The sequence below is a fragment of the Mizuhopecten yessoensis genome, unplaced genomic scaffold (assembly GCF_002113885.1).
Source record: "Mizuhopecten yessoensis strain PY_sf001 unplaced genomic scaffold, ASM211388v2 scaffold9301, whole genome shotgun sequence".
NCBI lineage: Eukaryota > Metazoa > Mollusca > Bivalvia > Pectinida > Pectinidae > Mizuhopecten > Mizuhopecten yessoensis.
In genome coordinates, this window is record NW_018407979.1 from 155211 (window position 1) to 175321 (window position 20111).

General features: G+C 39.7%; 1 protein-coding gene across 1 annotated transcript in view; it reads left to right on the forward strand.

Annotated features, from left to right (window-relative positions):
* The window catches only part of LOC110457733 (DNA excision repair protein ERCC-6-like), a 46730-nt gene extending 29994 nt beyond the window's left edge, over positions 1-16736 (forward strand). The window contains exons 16-21 of the mRNA XM_021509118.1: positions 2809-2939; positions 4562-4742; positions 8650-8810; positions 10489-12145; positions 12903-12963; positions 14702-16736. Coding sequence (XP_021364793.1) covers positions 2809-2939; positions 4562-4742; positions 8650-8810; positions 10489-12145; positions 12903-12963; positions 14702-14825 — 2315 coding nt within the window. The 3' untranslated portion in view covers positions 14826-16736. The remainder of the gene's footprint in view (positions 1-2808; positions 2940-4561; positions 4743-8649; positions 8811-10488; positions 12146-12902; positions 12964-14701) is intronic.
* The last annotated feature ends 3375 nt before the right edge of the window (positions 16737-20111 follow it).

Here is a 20111-nt window from a genome sequence, read left to right on the forward strand (position 1 = left end):
TTTAGTTCCTCCACTCTCTGGGTAGGTCATTATTTCACATTTAGTTCCTCCACTCTCTGGGTAGGTCATTATTTCACATTTAGTTCCTCCACTCTCTGGGTAGGTCATTATTTCACGTTTAGTTCCTGCACTCTCTGGGTAGGTCATTATTTCACGTTTAGTTCCTCCACTCTCTGGGTAGGTCATTATTTCACATTTAGTTCCTGCACTCTCTGGGAAGGTCATTATTTCACATTTAGTTCCTCCACTCTCTGGGTAGGTTATTATTTCACATTTAATTCCTCCACTCTCTGGGTAGGTCATTATTTCACATTTAGTTCCTCTACTCTCTGGGTAGGTTATTATTTCACATTTAATTCCTCCACTCTCTGGGTAGGTTATTATTTCACATTTAATTCCTCCACTCTCTGGGTAGGTTATTATTTCACATTTAATTCCTCCACTCTCTGGGTAGGTTATTATTTCACATTTAGTTCCTCCACTCTCTGGGTAGGTTATTATTTCACATTTAACGTTGCAGTATCCAAATTGGGACACTTTTTAGTGAAATATTGATGTATTTCATACCATAGTACCGATCCCAGTAATTTTTGTTCACTTTTCCTAAAAAGATATCATTATCTTTTCATTTTGATAACAAGTTGATATTTACGGCGCATGGTTCTATAAATAAACCCGGAAATATAGTCATTGTGACGTAATCGCGAAACAGGTATAGCTTACATTTGGAGATGAAAAAAGTATTAAGCACAACATGGCATATCTTTGGAATATTTAAGAGTCAAGGGTCGTTCTGAATGAATTTCTTTTCCAAACTTTCATTAGTTGTGAAATAGTAGGATTGTGAAAAATTGAAAATCAATAATGTAGCATTGCGCATCAATTTAGAACGTTACATTTTCGTCATTATTTACAAACCAAAACTGTGATTGTAACCATAAGTGGCAGTAAATAAAGTTCCTATAATGTTTTATTGGTATATTAGCATCTTTAAATCAATATTTTTAATTTGAAAATACTTATTTGCACAGCATGCATTGCAATTTTCCCGTTACTTTTTCCTTCAAGTGTCCAGATTTGGGTACTGTGACGGTAGTTCCTCCACTCTCTGAGTAGGTTATTATGCCTTCGAATGAAGGGTTACCTATTGTATTAGTACTGGTTCGTTTTGTTCTGGTTCTTCTAATATGATCTTGTCAGGGCCGTAACTTTTAAACTGTTAAAGATATTTGATAAAACTTGAAGTATACTTGCATCACCCTCAGACGATGTGCAGTGCATTGTGAACTTGACCTCGTGGTCAAACGTCAAACATGTGCAATTTTTTTCGGGAATATCTTGTCTGGGCCGTAACTTTTAAACTGTTAAAGGGGAGATATACGTTTTTGTTCACAAAAACACATCTCTAGTTTTTAGGCCACCTGAGCTTTGCAATTTTTACAATTTTGACTTCTCAAGAACCAGTAGATGGAATTTTTTCAAACTTGGTCAGAATCATCCTTGGTAGATGAGGCCACAAAATTATAAAATTGGGATACCTACCCCAACTCCAGGGGGCAGGGGCAGGGGCCAGGGCAGGGCTCCAAAGGTAAAATCAACCAATATTGCAAAAATCTTTCTCTTCAGACTCAGATGTAGTACAATCAAATTCTGTGCATGGATGAAAATTCCGTCAGGGGCTTTAAATATTTTTTTGATTTAATTATCCCCGGGCTATCCATTCTCGCTTGGGGAGGGGATAAAAATGGCTTTAGTTTTGTAGGGAAATAACACTTTTGGGTATATTTTGTCCATTTTCAGCAGGAAATTATTCAAACTTGGTTGGAATGATTATGATGCCAGATGGCAATTAGATGGTATGAGATAAAAAGATCCTGCCCCAACCACAGGGGCTGGAGGGGTGGGGCCCAAATGGGGATAATAGTTAAAAGTTAAAAAGAAATCTTCTTCATCAGACTCAGATGTTTTACTCCTGTTCATGGATAGAAAGGTCTGTATAAAAAATTTACCAATACCTAAATTGTAAACTTCATTGTCCCCCCAGGTCATCTGCTCTCCCTTGGGGAAAGGGTATATTTCTCCATAACAAAATAATTCATTTGAATAGTTTTTAAAGTTCTTATCCTTTGGTGAAATGACAAGTATTGTATTTTACTTTGTTTGCATGTTGTTTTCCACATTTTGTACATTTCAACAATGAAATTGAGCTACCAGTACCTATGATATAACTGAGGTGACCGCTAAGGCCCTTGGGCCTCTTGTATATTGAATTCCTCCGTCCTCTGGATGGGTTAATTCAAAGTGCATTCCTTCACTCTATGGGCAGGTTGTTATGCTCCCTGAAAGAACATTTGGGGAGCATTTACTCGGTACTCGCCGCTTTGTTTGTCTGTTAGTCCGTATGAACATATGTCTGGGCCATAACTTCTGACCCTCTGGAGATAGCTCAATGATAATTTAGGGATTTTGAAGAATGGCAAGGTGATGTGTCACATACAACTAACTATTGGTTAGGTACACCTAAGGTCAAGGTCACATTGAGTTCAAAGGTCAAATTTGTTTTCCGGACCATAACACAGAGCCTAAAATGGAAACACATTTCCAGTATCACTTCAGATCAACATATTTTGTAATGTTTGCTTTGATCTTCAGATTAATCTTCAGATGAAAGATACAGACCTTCTAGGCCTCTTGTCATATTTTGATAAAAAAAAAAATGATTAAGAATCTAAACCTAAATTTCATTAAATATTTTAAAAATTAACTGTTTTATACTGCTTTATATGTATACACTTTGTATGGTTGTAGATCTATTTGGACTTAGTGATCATGACCTGATGTTTAACAAGGCAAGTGAGTCTATGGATGACAAGCCAGAGGACCAGGAGGAACCAGTGTCTAAAGCTCATCTTGGAGGGGACGACTACATAGAACACAGGGTAAGGGGGGCAACTACATAGAACACAGGGTAAGGGGGGCGACTACATAGAACACAGGGTAAGGGGAAGGACTACATAGAACACAGGGTAAGGGGGAGGTCTACATAGAACACAGGGTAAGGGAGATGACTACATAGAACACAGGGTAAGGGGGAGGTCTACATAGAACACAGGGTAAGGGGGAGTACTACATAGAACACGGGGTAGGGGGGAGGACTACATAGAACACAGGGTAAGGGGGGACTACATAGAACACAGGGAAAGGGGGAGGACTACACAGAACACGGGGAAGGGGGGAGGACTACATAGAACACAGGGTAAGGGGAGTACTACATAGAACACAGGGTAAGGGGGGAGGTCTACATAGAACACAGGGTAAGGGAGAGGACTACATAGAACACAGGGTAAGGGGGGAGGTCTACATAGAACACAGGGAAAGGGGGAGGACTACATAGAACACAGGGTAAGGGAGAGGACTACATAGAACACAGGGTAAGGGGGGAGGTCTACATAGAACACAGGGTAAGGGAGAGGACTACATAGAACACAGGGTAAGGGGGGAGGTCTACATAGAACACAGGGTAAGGGAGAGGACTACATAGAACACAGGGTAAGGGGGGAGGTCTACATAGAACACAGGGAAAGGGGGAGGACTACATAGAACACAGGGTAAGGGGGGACTACATAGAACACAGGGAAAGGGGGAGGACTACATAGAACACAGGGTAAGGGAGAGGACTACATAGAACACAGGGTAAGGGGGGAGGTCTACATAGAACACAGGGTAAGGGAGAGGACTACATAGAACACAGGGTAAGGGGGGAGGTCTACATAGAACACAGGGAAAGGGGGAGGACTACACAGAACACGGGGAAGGGGGGAGGACTACATAGAACACAGGGTAAGGGGGGACTACATAGAACACAGGGAAAGGGGGAGGACTACATAGAACACAGGGTAAGGGGGAGTACATAGAACACAGGGTAAGGGGGGGACTACATAGAACACAGGGTAAGGGGGAGGACCACATAGAATACAGGGTAAGGGGGAGTACTACATAGAACACAGGGTACGGGGGAGGACTACATAGAACACAGGGGAAGGGGGAGGACTACATAGAACACAGGGTAAGGGAGAGGACTACATAGAACACAGGGTAAGGGGGGAGGTCTACATAGAACACAGGGAAAGGGGGAGGACTACACAGAACACGGGGAAGGGGGGAGGACTACATAGAACACAGGGTAAGGGGGAGTACTACATAGAACACGGGGTAGGGGGGAGGACTACATAGAACACAGGGTACGGGGGAGGGCTACATAGAACACAGGGTAAGGGGGAGTACTACATAGAACACGGGGTAGGGGGGAGGACTACATAGAACACAGGGTACGGGGGAGGGCTACATAGAACACAGGGTAAGGGGGAGTACTACATAGAACACAGGGTAAGGGGGGGGACTACATAGAACACCGGGTAAGGGGGAGGACTACATGCACCCCTAATAATGGGGAGTGAGGGGAGGTACGAATTATATGATTTGTACATTCTGTTTCTGAAATGATCCATAACATGCATTGTAGAATTATACATGCATTAGTATTTTCTTCCTACTTCCTTAGGTTCAGAAAGCACAACAATTACTGCGAATGGAGTCGGAGCTTGGAGAGGGATCAACTCTTGAGGAACGTTTCTCGAAGTATCCCAGACCAGCAACAAACAGAGAACTGCCCCAGTTCAACTTTGGACCCAGTGAGAGACCATCCTTTCCATTCCCAGGGGAGGCGGAACCTGAGAGAAAATGTAGGTGAAGGATTTGGGGAAAATTTTACATTTACAATATAATGTATAATTCTTTTTAGGTCACCTGAGGTTTGCTCAAGTGACCTATTCTGATCGCATTTCGTCCGCCGTCCGTAAACATTTTACATTTTCGACTTCTTCTCAAGAACCAGAAGATCAATTTTTTTCAAACTTGGTCAGAATCATCCTTGGTAAATGAGGCTACAAAATTGTAAAATTGGGATTCCTACCCAACCCCAGGGGCCAGGGCGGGGCCCCAAAGGGAAAATTAATCAATATTTCAAAAAGCTTCTTCTCCAGACTCAGAGGTACTACAGTCAATTTCTCTGCATGGATGGAACGATCATAAAAGGCTTTATGTAAATTGTAAATTTCAGTACCCCTGGGCTATCCATTCTCCCTTGGGGAGGGGGGGTCAATTTTACTACAGTTTATATAGGGAAATTACACTTTTGGGTATATTTTTTGTCAATTTTCAGTACGAAATTATACTTAACTGGTGAGAATAATCCTTGGGGGAAGATGGTATCAAATTGTAAAACTGGGATTCCTGCCCCAAACCCAGGGGCCAGGGCAGGGCCCCAAAGGGAAAATTAACCAATATTTCAAAAATCTTCTCCAGACTCAGAGGTACTACAGTCAATTTCCCTGCCTGGATGGAAAGATCATCAGGGGCTTTATGTAAATTGTAAATTTCTGTACCCCTGTCCTATCCGTTCTCCCTTGGGGAGGGAGTCAAGTTTATATAGGGAAATAACACTTTTGGGTATATTTTGTCATTTTTTAGCTGGAAATTATTAAAACTTGGTTAGAATGATTATGTTGCCAGATGGCAATTAGATGGTATGAGAAAATCAGATCCTGCCCCATCCCCAGGGGCTGGAGGGGTGGGGCCCGAATAGGGTAAATTGTTAAAAAAATCAAAAATCTTCTTCATCAGACTCAGATGTGTTACAAACAAATACTCTTCATGGATAGAAAGGCCCTTAGGTGCATTATCGATTTGAATAAAATAAGATCTGTCCTTGCCCCAGGGGCTTGAGGGGTGGGGCCAAAAAGGGGAAAATGACTGATACATGTTTTAAAAAAAACTCTGCACTCAGATGGTAGAAGATTCAAATTTTCTTTTTTTGGATGGGAATGCCCTTAGGTGCATTTTATAAACTGTTAGTTATATTACCCTTTGGTGATCTTCTCTTTGGTTTATAAAGGGAAATAACACCTCTGACTTATATCTTGTCCATTTTCAGCAAGAAATAATTCAAACTTGGTTGAAATAGTTGTAATGAAATTGAAATCAAATAGTATCAGAAACTAAGATCCTGTCCTATCCCAGGGGTTGGCTAGAGAGGAAAATTGGCTAAATAACAATATATAAATATGACTTTCTTTTTATGGACAGTGAATATTGTCACCCGAGGCGAATTACTATCCTCGCCTAGAAACTCTCTGAATACCCGGCAGCTTCCTTTAACCACCCTCTAATGTCCTGCAGGTAGGGCGTAAGAATTGTACCTGCTGCCCCCAATTGCATGATCGTAAGAGGCGACTAAATTTGGGACCTTATCTCTTCTCTCCTTTCTAAATAACTTTCTTCTTCCTAATGTCTCCCTTGACAATGCCTCACTTTTGGCCATTTGTTGAGCGTTCGCCCCTGTGAGGAAGGCTTTGGGTTCTGTCCCCTGGCCGAGACATACCAAAGTCTTTAAAAATGGTAGTTTCTACTCCTGCTTAACGCTCAGCAAATTAGGAGTGGGACGACTGGTTCGCCCGTTGTCAGTATAATGTGACCGGGTGGGGCGTCCTGCTGGGTGTCTTCGGCAGTATGTTTCAGTGAGGTAGCACTATAAAGTCGGCATCAGTTCCGCGCTATCACAAGGAGACAAACACGAACATATCGCAGCCTCCCAAAATACACACACATACACTACACGCATGCATCTTGCACACAGGGGAGGCCGTCCTTAAATGACCTTAGCTGTTAATAGGACGTTAAACAAAATCAAACAAACAAACAAACAATTTAACCACCCTCTAAGTGTTTTTTGAGTCCTTGGAGGAAAGAATCCCCTCCATATGTAGCTCAGAAACGGCAGTAAACCTTGATAATGACATCTTGTTTGTTGATAGTCTGCTGTTTACAATTGCTATCGCACCGGCGCTTGATAAAATTGGCTGTTGCCGTCAAACGTTCTTGTGACCATCACGGTGGAGAAACGAAGTGGTGAAAAATGGCCACTGTGAAGAACCCGGAACGCACATTTTTCGCGCATGTGATATTTTTCTCTGTCTCATGGCAATATCACCCGCGCCCCTTAAAACCAATGTATTTTCGGAGGGTGACTGAGATTTTTGTTTAATTTTCTCCCAACCAATCAAATAGCTAGAAGTAACAATAGATATTATATGTCTCAATAGAAAAATAATGTATTTTAATAGTTTTTAGAGTTTACATGTTGATTTCCACATCACATCTCAATAATGAAATTGAGCTACCAGTTAGCAGTACGTATGATATAACTCAGGTGACTGCTAAGGCCCTTGGGCCTTTTGTTTATTTTGCGTTCTATAATGCTGACTCGAATCAGGTTGTCTGTCTTTGTTTGTCTATGGACACAGGCCTGAGGGCTGTTTGCACTACTCTTACCAAAGTCCTGTATCGATTCAAATGATGTTTAGCACTAAGAACCCTTACATTGAGTGGATGCAAATAAGGTATCTAAATACAAGGCAAATACCTCCATATTTATGGAGATATGCCCCTTTCTTTTAAAACCTTGTTCACATTACTTCTTCTAACCATTTGCACTGATTTAAATGGAACTAGGTTCAGATAAAAAAATATATAGATTTGAGTTACCTCCCCCTTTTTATGGAATTGTACCCCCTTGTTTGAAAATGTTGTTTACACTGCTCCTAATGTACTGCACCGATATGAATGATACTTGTTACATAGAACTCGTACATCACTTTTATGGTTTACTTTTAAACGTGATGCACTGATTTGAAAGATGTTTTTGGTACTCAGGCTGTCACAATATATCGTACAATACCACAATACAGAGATGAAATATAGCTGTATAGCAATATTTTTCAAAAGTATATTTTTATGTATCTCATTCTGCTTGGTGTTTTAACTTTGCAAATTACTACAAATTCTAACAGATATGCCAATAAGCATAAAGCAGGCTTTTAGTATAGTTCATATTTTCTAATCGATGGTTGGTTTGACAAAAATCTTAAATCTATGTAATCCATATTATATATGATTAAGTTTGATAACATTCTGACAACAACTTATAATAAAATTGAGCACATCCTTCCTATGACAATATATCGGGATACGTATTGCAATATATTCATTCTGTATTGCAATATATCGTTACATGCTCTTGGCATATTGTGACACCCCTATTTGGTACACATGCATTACACTTAAATTAAGGGGATACGAGTAAATTATATAAATTGAAGCTACTTCCTTTTGTTAAGGAGTTATGCCCCTTTGCTTGAAAGCATTGTTCCCACTGCCAATTCCAGAGGATTCACTCATTTTAAATGATATCTAATGCACTGAACCCATACTTTGAGGGCATGTGAGTCAGGTAATATAAAAATGGAGTTACCTCCCCTAACTTTGATGTTAGGCCTCTTTTAACCCTTTCACCACTGTAGACCATAATGGATTCATCCAGATCAATGCATGGTAGAGTCTACTGAAGTTACATAGGGATGAAAGGGTTAATAAAATGTCGTTCACACTACTCCTCCAAAAGAACTGTTCTGTAATGTTCCAGGGATAAAGCCTGACAGACCTGCAAATGATAATGCGGGCCTTGAAGGTCTTTACCAAATCTCACCAGAAAAAGTATCTGTATCACAGACTAAAGATTCCGTCATGTTTCAGATAAAGTGGAGCCTGAAAGTGTTGATTTGACAACGATGGAGTCACCTGACCATTCAGGTGGTAGCGGTGGTGATAGTGACGACCCTATTGTCTTGGACACCTCTGCAGATGACCTTGAGGTCAAGGACATAGAAGAGAAGATTGCAGACATGTCTATTCAGGTAATACACTCGGAAACTATTCCTATCTATATATCACCAAGTTATATACCTCTAGTAAAAATCTCTTATCTGTAGCCCTCTAGTATATATCCCTTAGCAATAGTCCCTTAGTATACTGTAGACATACTTAATTTAGCGCTCTATCAAATTTTTACAGATTAGTGCATTGATGAATAGGCGCATTCACAAAATATGCAGTATAAAACAATATTCAAGGACACCATATGGCACAGTTATAGTAAAGTGCCATATTTAAAGCATGAAAAGCGCTAAAATCTGACTACCGCTAATAAGAAATCATCCTCGATACTCCAGGGCCTGTATTAATGAAACCGTTCTCATGCTCAAGCATGGATTTTGTGCTCAAACCAACTTTCTTGTAACTCACTTAAATCATGTTAAACGATCAAAAAGTAAAATGTAAACATTGAAAACAGTATTTGGCTTTTAGTCTCTTCAAATGTTTTTCAAAATCATTGACAAAATAAGATTTTACATAATTTATAAACGGTACAAGAAATTAGGCTTGATAAAAAAAATCCATGCTTCAGTAAGCATGGGGCCAGGGGTTACGCTCACTTTCGCTGTCTCCACCACTGGAAGTCATGGCAAAATTGAAGGCAAACGGCTAACTATTTGATTAGTTTCAGGTAACCTGACCAATCACTAAACTGATATATATATACCTGTCCTTTGAAAATTACAATTGAATGACACCCGACTTCAAGTCCAGTAAATTTTACTGTGACCGTGAGATTCTTTTGATGTACATCAAAGGATCAAACTAGTCTTCTTGTCTCATCCACAACATGGTGCACACTAAGCTTTAAATTTTGCTATGATATATTCCAGGGGGTGCAGAGAGCGAAAGTGAGCGAAACCCCTTGAGTATCGGGGATAGTTTCGTTTGGTTTAATTTTGTTCAATGTCCTATTGACAGCTAAGGTCATTTAAGGTTGGCCTGCATATGTGTAGTGCATGCATGCTTGCATATGTGTATGCAGGAGACGGGGTATGTTGGGGTGCTTGCCTCCCGGTGATAACACATATCTGATGCAGACTTTATAGTGCTATCTCACTGAAATGCCAGGCCGAAGGCACCCAGGTCAGCATTCCGCCCGGTCACATTTTCTGACAACAGATTAACCAGCTGTTGCCTTTCCCCTAAAAGCTGAAAGTTAAGCAGGAAATAACAACTACCATTTCTAAGGACTTTGGTATGTCCAGGCCTTGGGACAGAACCCATTGCCTTCCTCATCTGGGCGAACGCTCAACATTCAGGCCAAAAGTGAAGTGTTGCCAAGCAAGGCGATTGGAAATAAAAGAAAGTTAGAAGTAGAGAGAAAAATAAAGATCCCAAATATTGCAATGGGCGCAGCAGGTTAATTTTGGTCGCTCTTGTGTACCCAAATAGAGGAAACCAAAGCAAATCCCCAATTCTGCAGGGGGGGTCCCACATTAGTCGCCTCCAATGATACATGTAGTAGGTAACAGCAGGTGTATTCTTTTCCCGATCCCACACCTGCTGGGGTGATCGAGGATGGTAAAATATGTACGTTTACAGTATATCAATACACTATAGTCCTACTGGTATTTTTTCCATTTCTTAAAGAGAATAATGATGATCATCAAATAATAGTTGCAACGAAAACTGATTAACCATGTCATGTGTTTGTAGATAACCGAGCCCCCGGAGGAGAAACATGACGTGGTAGAAATTGATTCTGATGTTGAAGAATTGCCGGCACCTCGAGATGAAAACGACTCAGATATAGAAGAGTTATTAGAATTTCCAAACAGAAATGAGGACAACTTCATACCTGTTAAACAGGAGACTGATACTGTGCAAAATATAAAACAGGAAACTGACACTCCACATAGTATAAAACAGGAAACTGTCCAGTTAGAAAGGCTAGAGAGCTCTCCAAACAAGGGAGAAGACTGTGATAATGAAATGGAAGAGGAGGATTACCCAACAAGTAAATCACCAGCAAAGAACTTCTCAAGTTTAATGGACAATTCTATGACACATACACCTGATAAAACTTCTTTTGCCACCTGTGAAACAATAGAGACGAACACTCCAAACAGCCAAGGTACTAGGACTCCTGGTAGCTCGACAAAGAAAACTCCTGTAACCATGGCGATGACAACACCGAAGGGGCGTAGTAACAAGAGGAAAAGTGTCTCCCACAGTCCCTGGTTGTCACGGACACCAAAGTCTGGTAAATACAGCCCAGTCCTCAATGAGGAGATATTTATATCACCCGACGCATCTCGCCCCATCGTAAAGGTGGAACCAAAACCCATGTCATCGTTATTTCGGAATGTGTCGGACGCCAACACACCCAAGGTGCGTAAACCCCTATCCTTGAACACCACCATCTTTTCAGCCTTCTCCACGGACAGTCCTGATGTACAGAACGAATCTTCCAGCTCCAGCTCATCTCGTTCCTCTGAGCTAGGTAAGGGAGAGATGGATGACCTCCACATGACCTTTGTTGGAGATTCACCTAACACTCAGAAAGCCATAAAGCGAGATCTGTACACCACAGTTGTGGTGAATTCCAGCGAGGATGAAGATGAGGCGTCTGGGAATGACACACCAAGTGTAATAGACTCTGTAGGAAAATCCTCACGCCTAGGTCGGGCAGCCGTAGTGGCTGAATCGGATGAGGACAGCTCTCCTCTCAAAGGAAGAGACTGTCCTGAAGCAATGTCTGAGGATGAGGCTTTGGAAACAGCGAGTGGTAATACGTCAATGGGCAGCACATCTGGTGATAGATCTGATCTCAATATGTCTACAGACAGTCCTTTACCAACCATTAGGAGGCAAAATAAGGTGAGGAAAGCAGTGATAGAAAGTTCTGACGAGGAAGGGAGTCATGATGGCTCTGGAGAAAGTGATAATCACTCCAGAATGTCGTCAAAGAAAAGTGCATCAGTAAATTCGGAGGACGAAACGTCTCCCCAACAGAAAAATTCTAGAAAAAATGTGATTGAAAGTTCAGATGAAAATGAAAGCTATCAGGATTTCAGAAATGAAAACTTCTCTGATGAAAAACAGACCTCAAGAAAACATTTAAAGAAAAATATTGAAGGCAGCTCAGCGGAGGAAACCTCTGATGAGGAAGATACAAACACACGACAAAAATCTGCCAAAAGATATGACGACGAAGAAACAGACGACAGTGAAGAAGAGGACTCGGCCATGAGCAGTTTTATCAATGATGAAGAAGATGAAAGTGGGGAGGAAAGTGATGACAGTGAGGAGGGAGAGACAAGTGAAGAGGAACAGGAGGCCAGGACCACAAAAAGAGGTCCTCAAAAGTCGGGTAAGAATTATACCTTTTGTTGGGTTAGGAGTTTGATCAGTTATAAAGCCAGACATTGGATTAGATATTAAGTCAGGAATTAGATAAGGCAGGTTGATTAGCTGGGAGTTTAGTGGTTGGATTAGACAGGTCAATCGCAGGAAGGTTAGTGGTTAGATTAGGCAGAATACAAGATTTGGATTCAGCGGCAGTTCAAATGGTGATATTAAATTGAAAGTCAAAAATGAATTAGATTATGTCAAGGTTTGGATCAAAGAAGACGTCAAGAGTTGTATTACTCAGGGTCGAATAGGCCAAAACAGCATTTTGAAAATGCTAAGGGTAAAATTTGGCAGGTCGATAGTTGAATTAAACAAAAGGTTGGATTTAGCGGAAGGTCAAGGGTTGGATTCGGCAGGTCGAGAGTTGAATTAAACAAAAGGTCAAGGGTTGGCTTAGGCAGAAGTTCAAAGGTTGGATTCAGCAGAAGGTCAAGGGTTGGATTCGACAGGTCAGAGGCAGAATTAGACAAAAGGTCGAGGGTTGAATTTAAGCAGAAGATCAAAAGTGGAATAAGACAGAATAATAAGGGTTGGATCAGCAAGAAGGTCAATGGTTTGATTACACAGGTCTGGGGATGAGTTAAACAAAATGTTAGTGATCAGATTAAACAAGACAAGTTTTGTGATTAGACAGAATATTGGGGTCAGATTCAACCATATGGTTTATTGGTAAATGACAGAAAAAATATCACTTGACCGTTGATGTCCTATTTCAGCATTTGACAGACTGTCGGAGGACATGAGGACGATGTATAAGGAGCTTGTTCAGTCTGGCAGGTGAGTGTTGTAGTAGTGATCACTCAAGTGGAAAGCATTTTTGCTTCTGTAGATCACAACATTTTAGTGTATATCTGAATCGCAAACATACCTGTATGTTCTTTTTTCATGTACCTGAATTCATGATGGAGAGGATGTTGTTTTCAATATTGATGGTAATTATGTCTCCCCCTCGATTGAAGGGAGACATATTGTATTAGTACTGGTTCTTCTTCTTCTTCTTCTTCTGGTTCTTTTTCTGATTCTTCTAATCGCAACTTGTCCGGGCCATAACTTTTAAACCGTTAAAAATATCTTGATGAAACTTTAGGTATGCATGCATTTACCACAGAAGGTGGGCAGTGCACTGGAATTAGGTCACTGTGACCTTCACCTCAAGGTCAAAGGCCAAATAAACGCAACATTTTCAGTAAAATCTTGTCCAGCCCATACATTTTAAACCGTTAAAGATATCTTGATCAAACTTGAAGTATACCTGCATCACCCACAGAAGGTGTGCAGTGCACTGAAATTAGGTCTCGTGCTGCACTGTATACAGAGTTATTGCCCTTTGTTTATTTTTAATACCGAAGTTTGTCCGGAGCATAAGTTCCAATGTTATTTCACCTACGTTGACCAAACTTACCATATTTATGTATCCTGGGAAGGCAGAATTTCTCGCACTAAAATCAGGTTTGTGCCCGAATATATACAGAGTTATGGCCCTTTGTTTATTTTTAATACCGAAGTTTGTCCACGGCATTACTTCTAAACCATTAAAGATATCTTAATCAAACTTGAAGTATGCATGCATCACCCACAGAAGGTGTGCAGTGCACTGGAACTAGGACTCGTGCCCCACTATATACAGAGTTATGGCCCTTTGTTTATTTTTTATACGGAAGTTTGTCTATTGGCTAATAAGGGGAGACATATGTTTTTGTTCACAAAAACAAAATTCTAGTTATCTGTTAAATTAATATTCGCAGAAGAGTTAAAGTCATGAATCAGTCTTCTTGTGAAATAACACAGTAATTAGTCTCTGGTTGAAATACAACTAAAATAAAGTGAATTACAAACTTTAACAGTTTATTGAACTGGTCGCTTGATATGCTTTAGATGTTCTCTGTGAATACATAGGAAGGTACAGTACTAGGGATGGGTTCCCATAAAGGTCCATTAGGGGCACACCGATTCCCAGAATAACTTGTACACACATGTAAAAAGCTAAGGATACTTTTGGATCTGATGTAGTTTTATGGGGTTTGGTTATAAGATGCAAATGAAAAATATCTTGTTTGATATTGCAATTTAATTTGTGCCATTTTTATTGGAGGTATCCCTTTTCCTACACAAGAGTTAATGGGGGTGCTTTAAGTGTGTTTGATCATGGAAATTACATGAAAATTGTAACCTGTGTTAAATGTGTTATATTCTGTTCTGTAAACTTTGTGCTACAAATAATCATATATACCTAATTCATTTAAAGTAAATGTAAAACTCACAGATTTGTTTCTAGGAAATTTGGCATGTACCGTATTTGACCGCAAATAAGCCCCCACCCCTAGTGAAAAAACATAGACCAAAAGTAGGGAGGGGGCTTAATTGCAGGCACCCACCCTGTTCCCAGGACATTTGCCAAAGTGGGGATGGGGCTTATTTGCGGTCAAATACGGTACTAAAGTATGTCATGTTGACTACGAAAAAAACAATTATCAATTTCATTCACGGTTAACATTTTGTTTTCTTTCTGTTTTAGATCACTTTTGAAATCTTGTGAATATGAAGAAGCTCTAGCTAATGTGCTCCAGGCCTTAGAGATATGTCCTGAACCCTCGACACAGGCCCTCGCTCTCACCATCCACAAGGCAATGGAGGGCTGAAGGCTGTAGCTATATAGGTAGAGCATGGATAGGCTCTGTGGGAGCAACGGTCAGATCAGTTCTATTGATAGGACAAGTGGCTACGATGGAACAAGTCAACTGTCAGTTATGTGGGTTTGACTGTCAAGCTGTGTGGATACCACAGCTGCAGTCAAGTGAACGGTTAGGTCAGTCCAAGTGGTTCTGTTGAAACTGTCAGTCACATGGATATGACTGTATAGCTGTGTGGATACGACAGTCGCAGTCAATTGAACGGTTAGGTCAGTCCAAGTGGTTCTGTTGAACCTGTCAGTCACATGGATATGACTGTATAGCTGTGTGGATACGACAGTTGCAGTCAATTTGATGACGAGGTCATTCTGTGGACTGTGGAACAATAGACGTTATCTATCTGTAAATCATAAATGCTTTTGATTGACTTCTCCTGAATGAAATATATTGGTAATACGGTAGTCGTGTTGAGTGACTTCTCCCGACTGAAATATATTGGTAATAGTCGTGTTGAGTGACTTCTCCCGACTGAAATATATTGGTAATAGTCGTGTTGAGTGACTTCTCCCGACTGAAATATATTGGTAATAGTCGTGTTGAGTGACTTCTCCCGACTGAAATATATTGGTAATAGTCGTGTTGAGTGACTTCTCCCGACTGAAATATATTGGTAATAGTCGTGTTGAGTGACTTCTCCCGACTGAAATATATTGGTAATAGTCGTGTTGAGTGACTTCTCCCGACTGAAATATATTGGTAATAGTCGTGTTGAGTGACTTCTCCCGACTGAAATATATTGGTAATAGTCGTGTTGAGTGACTTCTCTCGACTGAAATATATTGGAAATAGTCGTACTGAGTGACTTCTCCTGACTGAAATATATTGGTAATAACTTTATTGTCTTTAGTTGGTGCCGAGTGACCCCTGCTGTGAATGTATTTGCCAAAGTTGATGTTGAGCAACTACTACTGACTGAAATATATCACCTGTAGACAGTGTTAAGTGACTTTCGGTATTTTAAATGTTTCATTCATTGTCGGTTTTGAAAAATTTCTGCCGACTGTAAACGAAAAGGCCCTGACTACAAACCCCTTTGGCTGTACTGAGTACTAACATGTGGAGTGAAACACACACGTTCTGTTGTTACCAGGGTCATTACCCTATCGACACATTAAATCTATTTTTTTATGATGAACTTTTTCCTTTTTTACAAGATATGTAGAAATATGAGTATGTCTTTGTTTATTACCCTAGATTATTAATCATTTTGATTCCATGGACATCAATAACTTGTTTTAAGTTTTCATAATCATAAAAATATCACTGATTTAAAAGTTACTTCATTTTGTTTTTTAAGCTGATGAAGTTTCATAGAATTGAATGTTGTAGGCAACATTTCTACAGTGTGATCAGATCGATGGCGTTTTGAGAAAGGACAGTTTTCATACCTTGAAAGTAACAACAAAAATCTGTATGGAGTTTCCCAGGTTTTCGGATAGAATACTGTGAAATCACTAATTTTGGTGGGGTTTTAATATTGTCGATTTCATGGGTATTCTTCTTTCACACATTCGTAGGTCTACAAAGATAATTACAGGTTTTACATCAAGCTATTCTCTGTAAGAGTTGGTACTCATCTTCCACGAATTCATGTATCCACGAAATGGTGTCCTTTTTACGAAACTATGAAAATTTGGGCCGCATGAATATATCTGATTTCACAGTCAGCAGTACATTGTTGTTTATATGGTTTTGTATGCATCATTTAATGTAAGGATCTCTATTGTCATCTGGAATGACATCATGATTGATATTGATAGTACATTTTTGTGTAATGTGATGCTTTCCTGTAGAAGGAATAATTTTACATGCATATTTCACAAATTTAATAAAATACTGAGTCAGCGAATGGATCTACAAGTTTGTTTGTCATAGTTATTTCTGCAGTATATTATCATAGAAACTTAAAGTTATATGAAACCGAAACATTCGCCCCTTCAAAATCAACAAAGTCTGCTCTCCCTGAGTCACCACCACGTAATCTGTTATTATAGAATAAATGCATATAGTAATAGTTAATGAACTTCAAAAAAAACGTAACATAAATAGTTTTTTATTTCATAAATACCATAATTAAACATAAAATGGATGCTAAAACTATACTAACTTATGTGTAAGGGCTGTATAATTGAAATGTGCACTGTAGGCGCATGACCCGGCCAGCAAGGGCAGACAAGAGCCAGGGAGAGAGTACGAGAGGGGGGGCATGGATGACATACAGTGAGGGCTGCAGACCGGAGCCAGGGAGAGAGTATGAGGGGGGGGCATGGATGACATCCAGTGAGGGCTGCAGACCGGAGCCAGGGAGAGAGTATGAGAGGGGGGCATGGATGACATCCAGCAAGGGCCGCAGACCGGAGCCAGGGAGAGAGTACGAGAGGGGGGCATGGATGACATCCAGTGAGGGCCGCAGACCGGAGCCAGGGAGAGTGTACGTGAGGGGGGGGGAATGGATGACATCCAGCGAGGGCGGCAGACCGGAGCCAGGGAGAGAGTACGAGAGGGGGGCATGGATGACATGACATCTTTAATCGTTGTTTCTCGCTGTTCATTATAGACGATTCAAATAGACTCGGACATGCATTAGAATAAAAGGCCTGTGTGACTGTTATGATATTGTATACAGTAAACAGTGTGGTAAAATATCAGCAGTCACAATATGAATACAGGGGAAAATGAAATAAATCATTCAGACGTCAAACCGACAGAAAATAAAAAACAAAATGGGACCAAGACAGATATTAATGTGGTAGTATTTTAGTTACAAGTGGGGGAATTTTAAACCAAAATAGGGGGAAATAATGCCAAAAGCGGAGAGGGGAATTGACCCATATTCTGTCGTAAGAAAAGGTCGGTATATATCCATGTTATCATACTGTTAATCAGTAACATATTAATGTTTATATGCCATATTTTGTTCTTACACATTTATAACTGGTTATATTGTAATGAAATGATTTAATTATAATGATGCTTGAGACTTTCAATAGACCCCTGAGGGTATGTTTTTTACTTCCCAAAATGAGTTTTGACTCTTGGGTTTTAAAGGACTATCTAACATGTGTTTTGACTCTCACAAATTCATGGAAAATTCAATTTGACTTCTGAAATTGCTAACAGTCGAGGCTCAAATGAAAACCCTGTTAAAGGCTGACTTTAATAAACCATCATTTTTCAGAGTTGCACGAAGACGTCCTGAAAATTAGAGTGTTGTCGTTAAAACCCAATATTTTATCTCATTTACCCGTGAAGACACATTTGAACTCTTCCAATTCAAAGGCTGGAATAATTCATTATGAAATTTCAGGGATGATTTAGTTAAATAAGTCCCGAAATAAAAGTTTAAAAAAAATCTCATACTTTTAAGAAATTATTGCCGAAAATACCAAAAATTATGGAGGGAAATAAATCTGCAATACAAAAACTGTGCCAAAGAAAATTTATTTTAGTTGTTATTAAGTGGATAAATATAGGAAATAGGAAATATTGCAGGAGAGAATATTTCTCAAAATTAGCCTCATAATACAACAAACAAAAAATTTGAATGCTTGGAAATTTGAAGGGGAAAATATGTAGGGGTCAAACTCGGGACCATTACATTGGAAAGTCTACACTCTACTTTACTTATGTAGCCACCCACCCAGGAATTACACATTTAAATGCACAACATCGCAACTATTTAGCCCATAAAAAACTTGACAGGGGAAGTTACTCTAAGCCAGAAAAGCTCCTTTTTTGTTGCTTAATCTTTTATATAGAGGGGAGAACACTCCAAGTAAAAAAACTATTTGCAATTATAACTGATGCAGTGGCACCCTTTACCTTAAGGATGTATGCTACCTTCCTTTGACATGCAACTTTTTTTCAAAAGAGTTCCATTCTAAGAAATCTTATAATCTTTCTTTGAACATAATTTGGATTAGGTGAATTAATGACAACATAATGGTACATCGGGGGTCTGTTCGTTTTTGCGTAACAACCAGTTTGTCTGTTTATAAATGTAACAATTTCGGGTATAAATCCTGGCGAACCTGCAAATGTTTATGCAGGCCTTGCAAGGCTTTGTCAAGGCTCGCCTGAAAGCAGCATCAGATTACTAGGTTCGACCGTATTTAATAAACGAACAACTGGTCCGACCGGTTTAGCCGTTTAAATCTAAAACGGCCTAAGTTGCATGTATACTTATTAATCAGGTAACATCATACTAGTACATGTAGTAATTAAAAATTAAAAAACGTCTTAAAAGTGGTAAATCTAGCCTACTTTACACGTACAATTTGGAAGGTATTCAAATGTTAGGTATCCTTGGGTGAACATTTACCCCACCTTTCGCTTTATGTGCACAATATTCCTAGAAATGTTGCTAAAGAACTGTGGTAATATGTAGATGAATGCAACCCAGATGAATATGGTTATATTGTAATGGATTAGATAATTGCTTTAGTTTGAAAGTAGATGTTCATATTACTATTTACGTGTATTTATATATAAAAAAAAACTTCAAATGATAAAAATAAAATAATATTGCTAGAAATCTTGTTTTGTGTTGTGCAGACCTGTTTGTTAATTTCGAGTGATATTTTTAGGTAAAGTCAGTTATATCTTTTAAAATCCTTCTTCTAATCTTCAGTTTTATTGGAGGAATTATGCTGTACCATGGCGTCCGTCCAACAACTTTTCCTTTAAAACAATACTAGTCCGGAACAGCTTTCTGGATTTTGACTAAATTTGGCAAGGAGCATCCTTGAGCAAAGGGGACTTAATTTTATATTAACATGGAGTGTGGCCGCTCTGGGTGCAGCCCAATAGGGAAATTTAAGGTTTTAATCTTTAAAATCCTTCTTCTTCTGTACCATTGGAGGGATTTTATCCAAATTTGGCCTGGATCATCCTTAGGCAAAAGGGGCTATTTTTTTTTTATAAATGTAGGTTGTGGCCCCTCTGGGTACAGAGGGGCAGGACCCAATAGGGGAATTTGAGGTTTAAATCTTTAAAATCCTTCTTCTGTACCATTGAAGAATTTTATCTAAATTTGGCAAGGAGCATCCTTGTAAAAAGAGGACTAACTTTTGTGTAAACAGAGGATGTGGTAAATCTTCAAAAATCCTTCTCCTTCTGTACCATTGGATGGGATTTTAACCAGATTTGGTCCAGAGCATTCTTTGGCAAAGGGAAGTCAATTTTGTTAACAGAATGTGTGGCTGGAGGGGGGCAGCCGAATAGGGTTAATTGAGG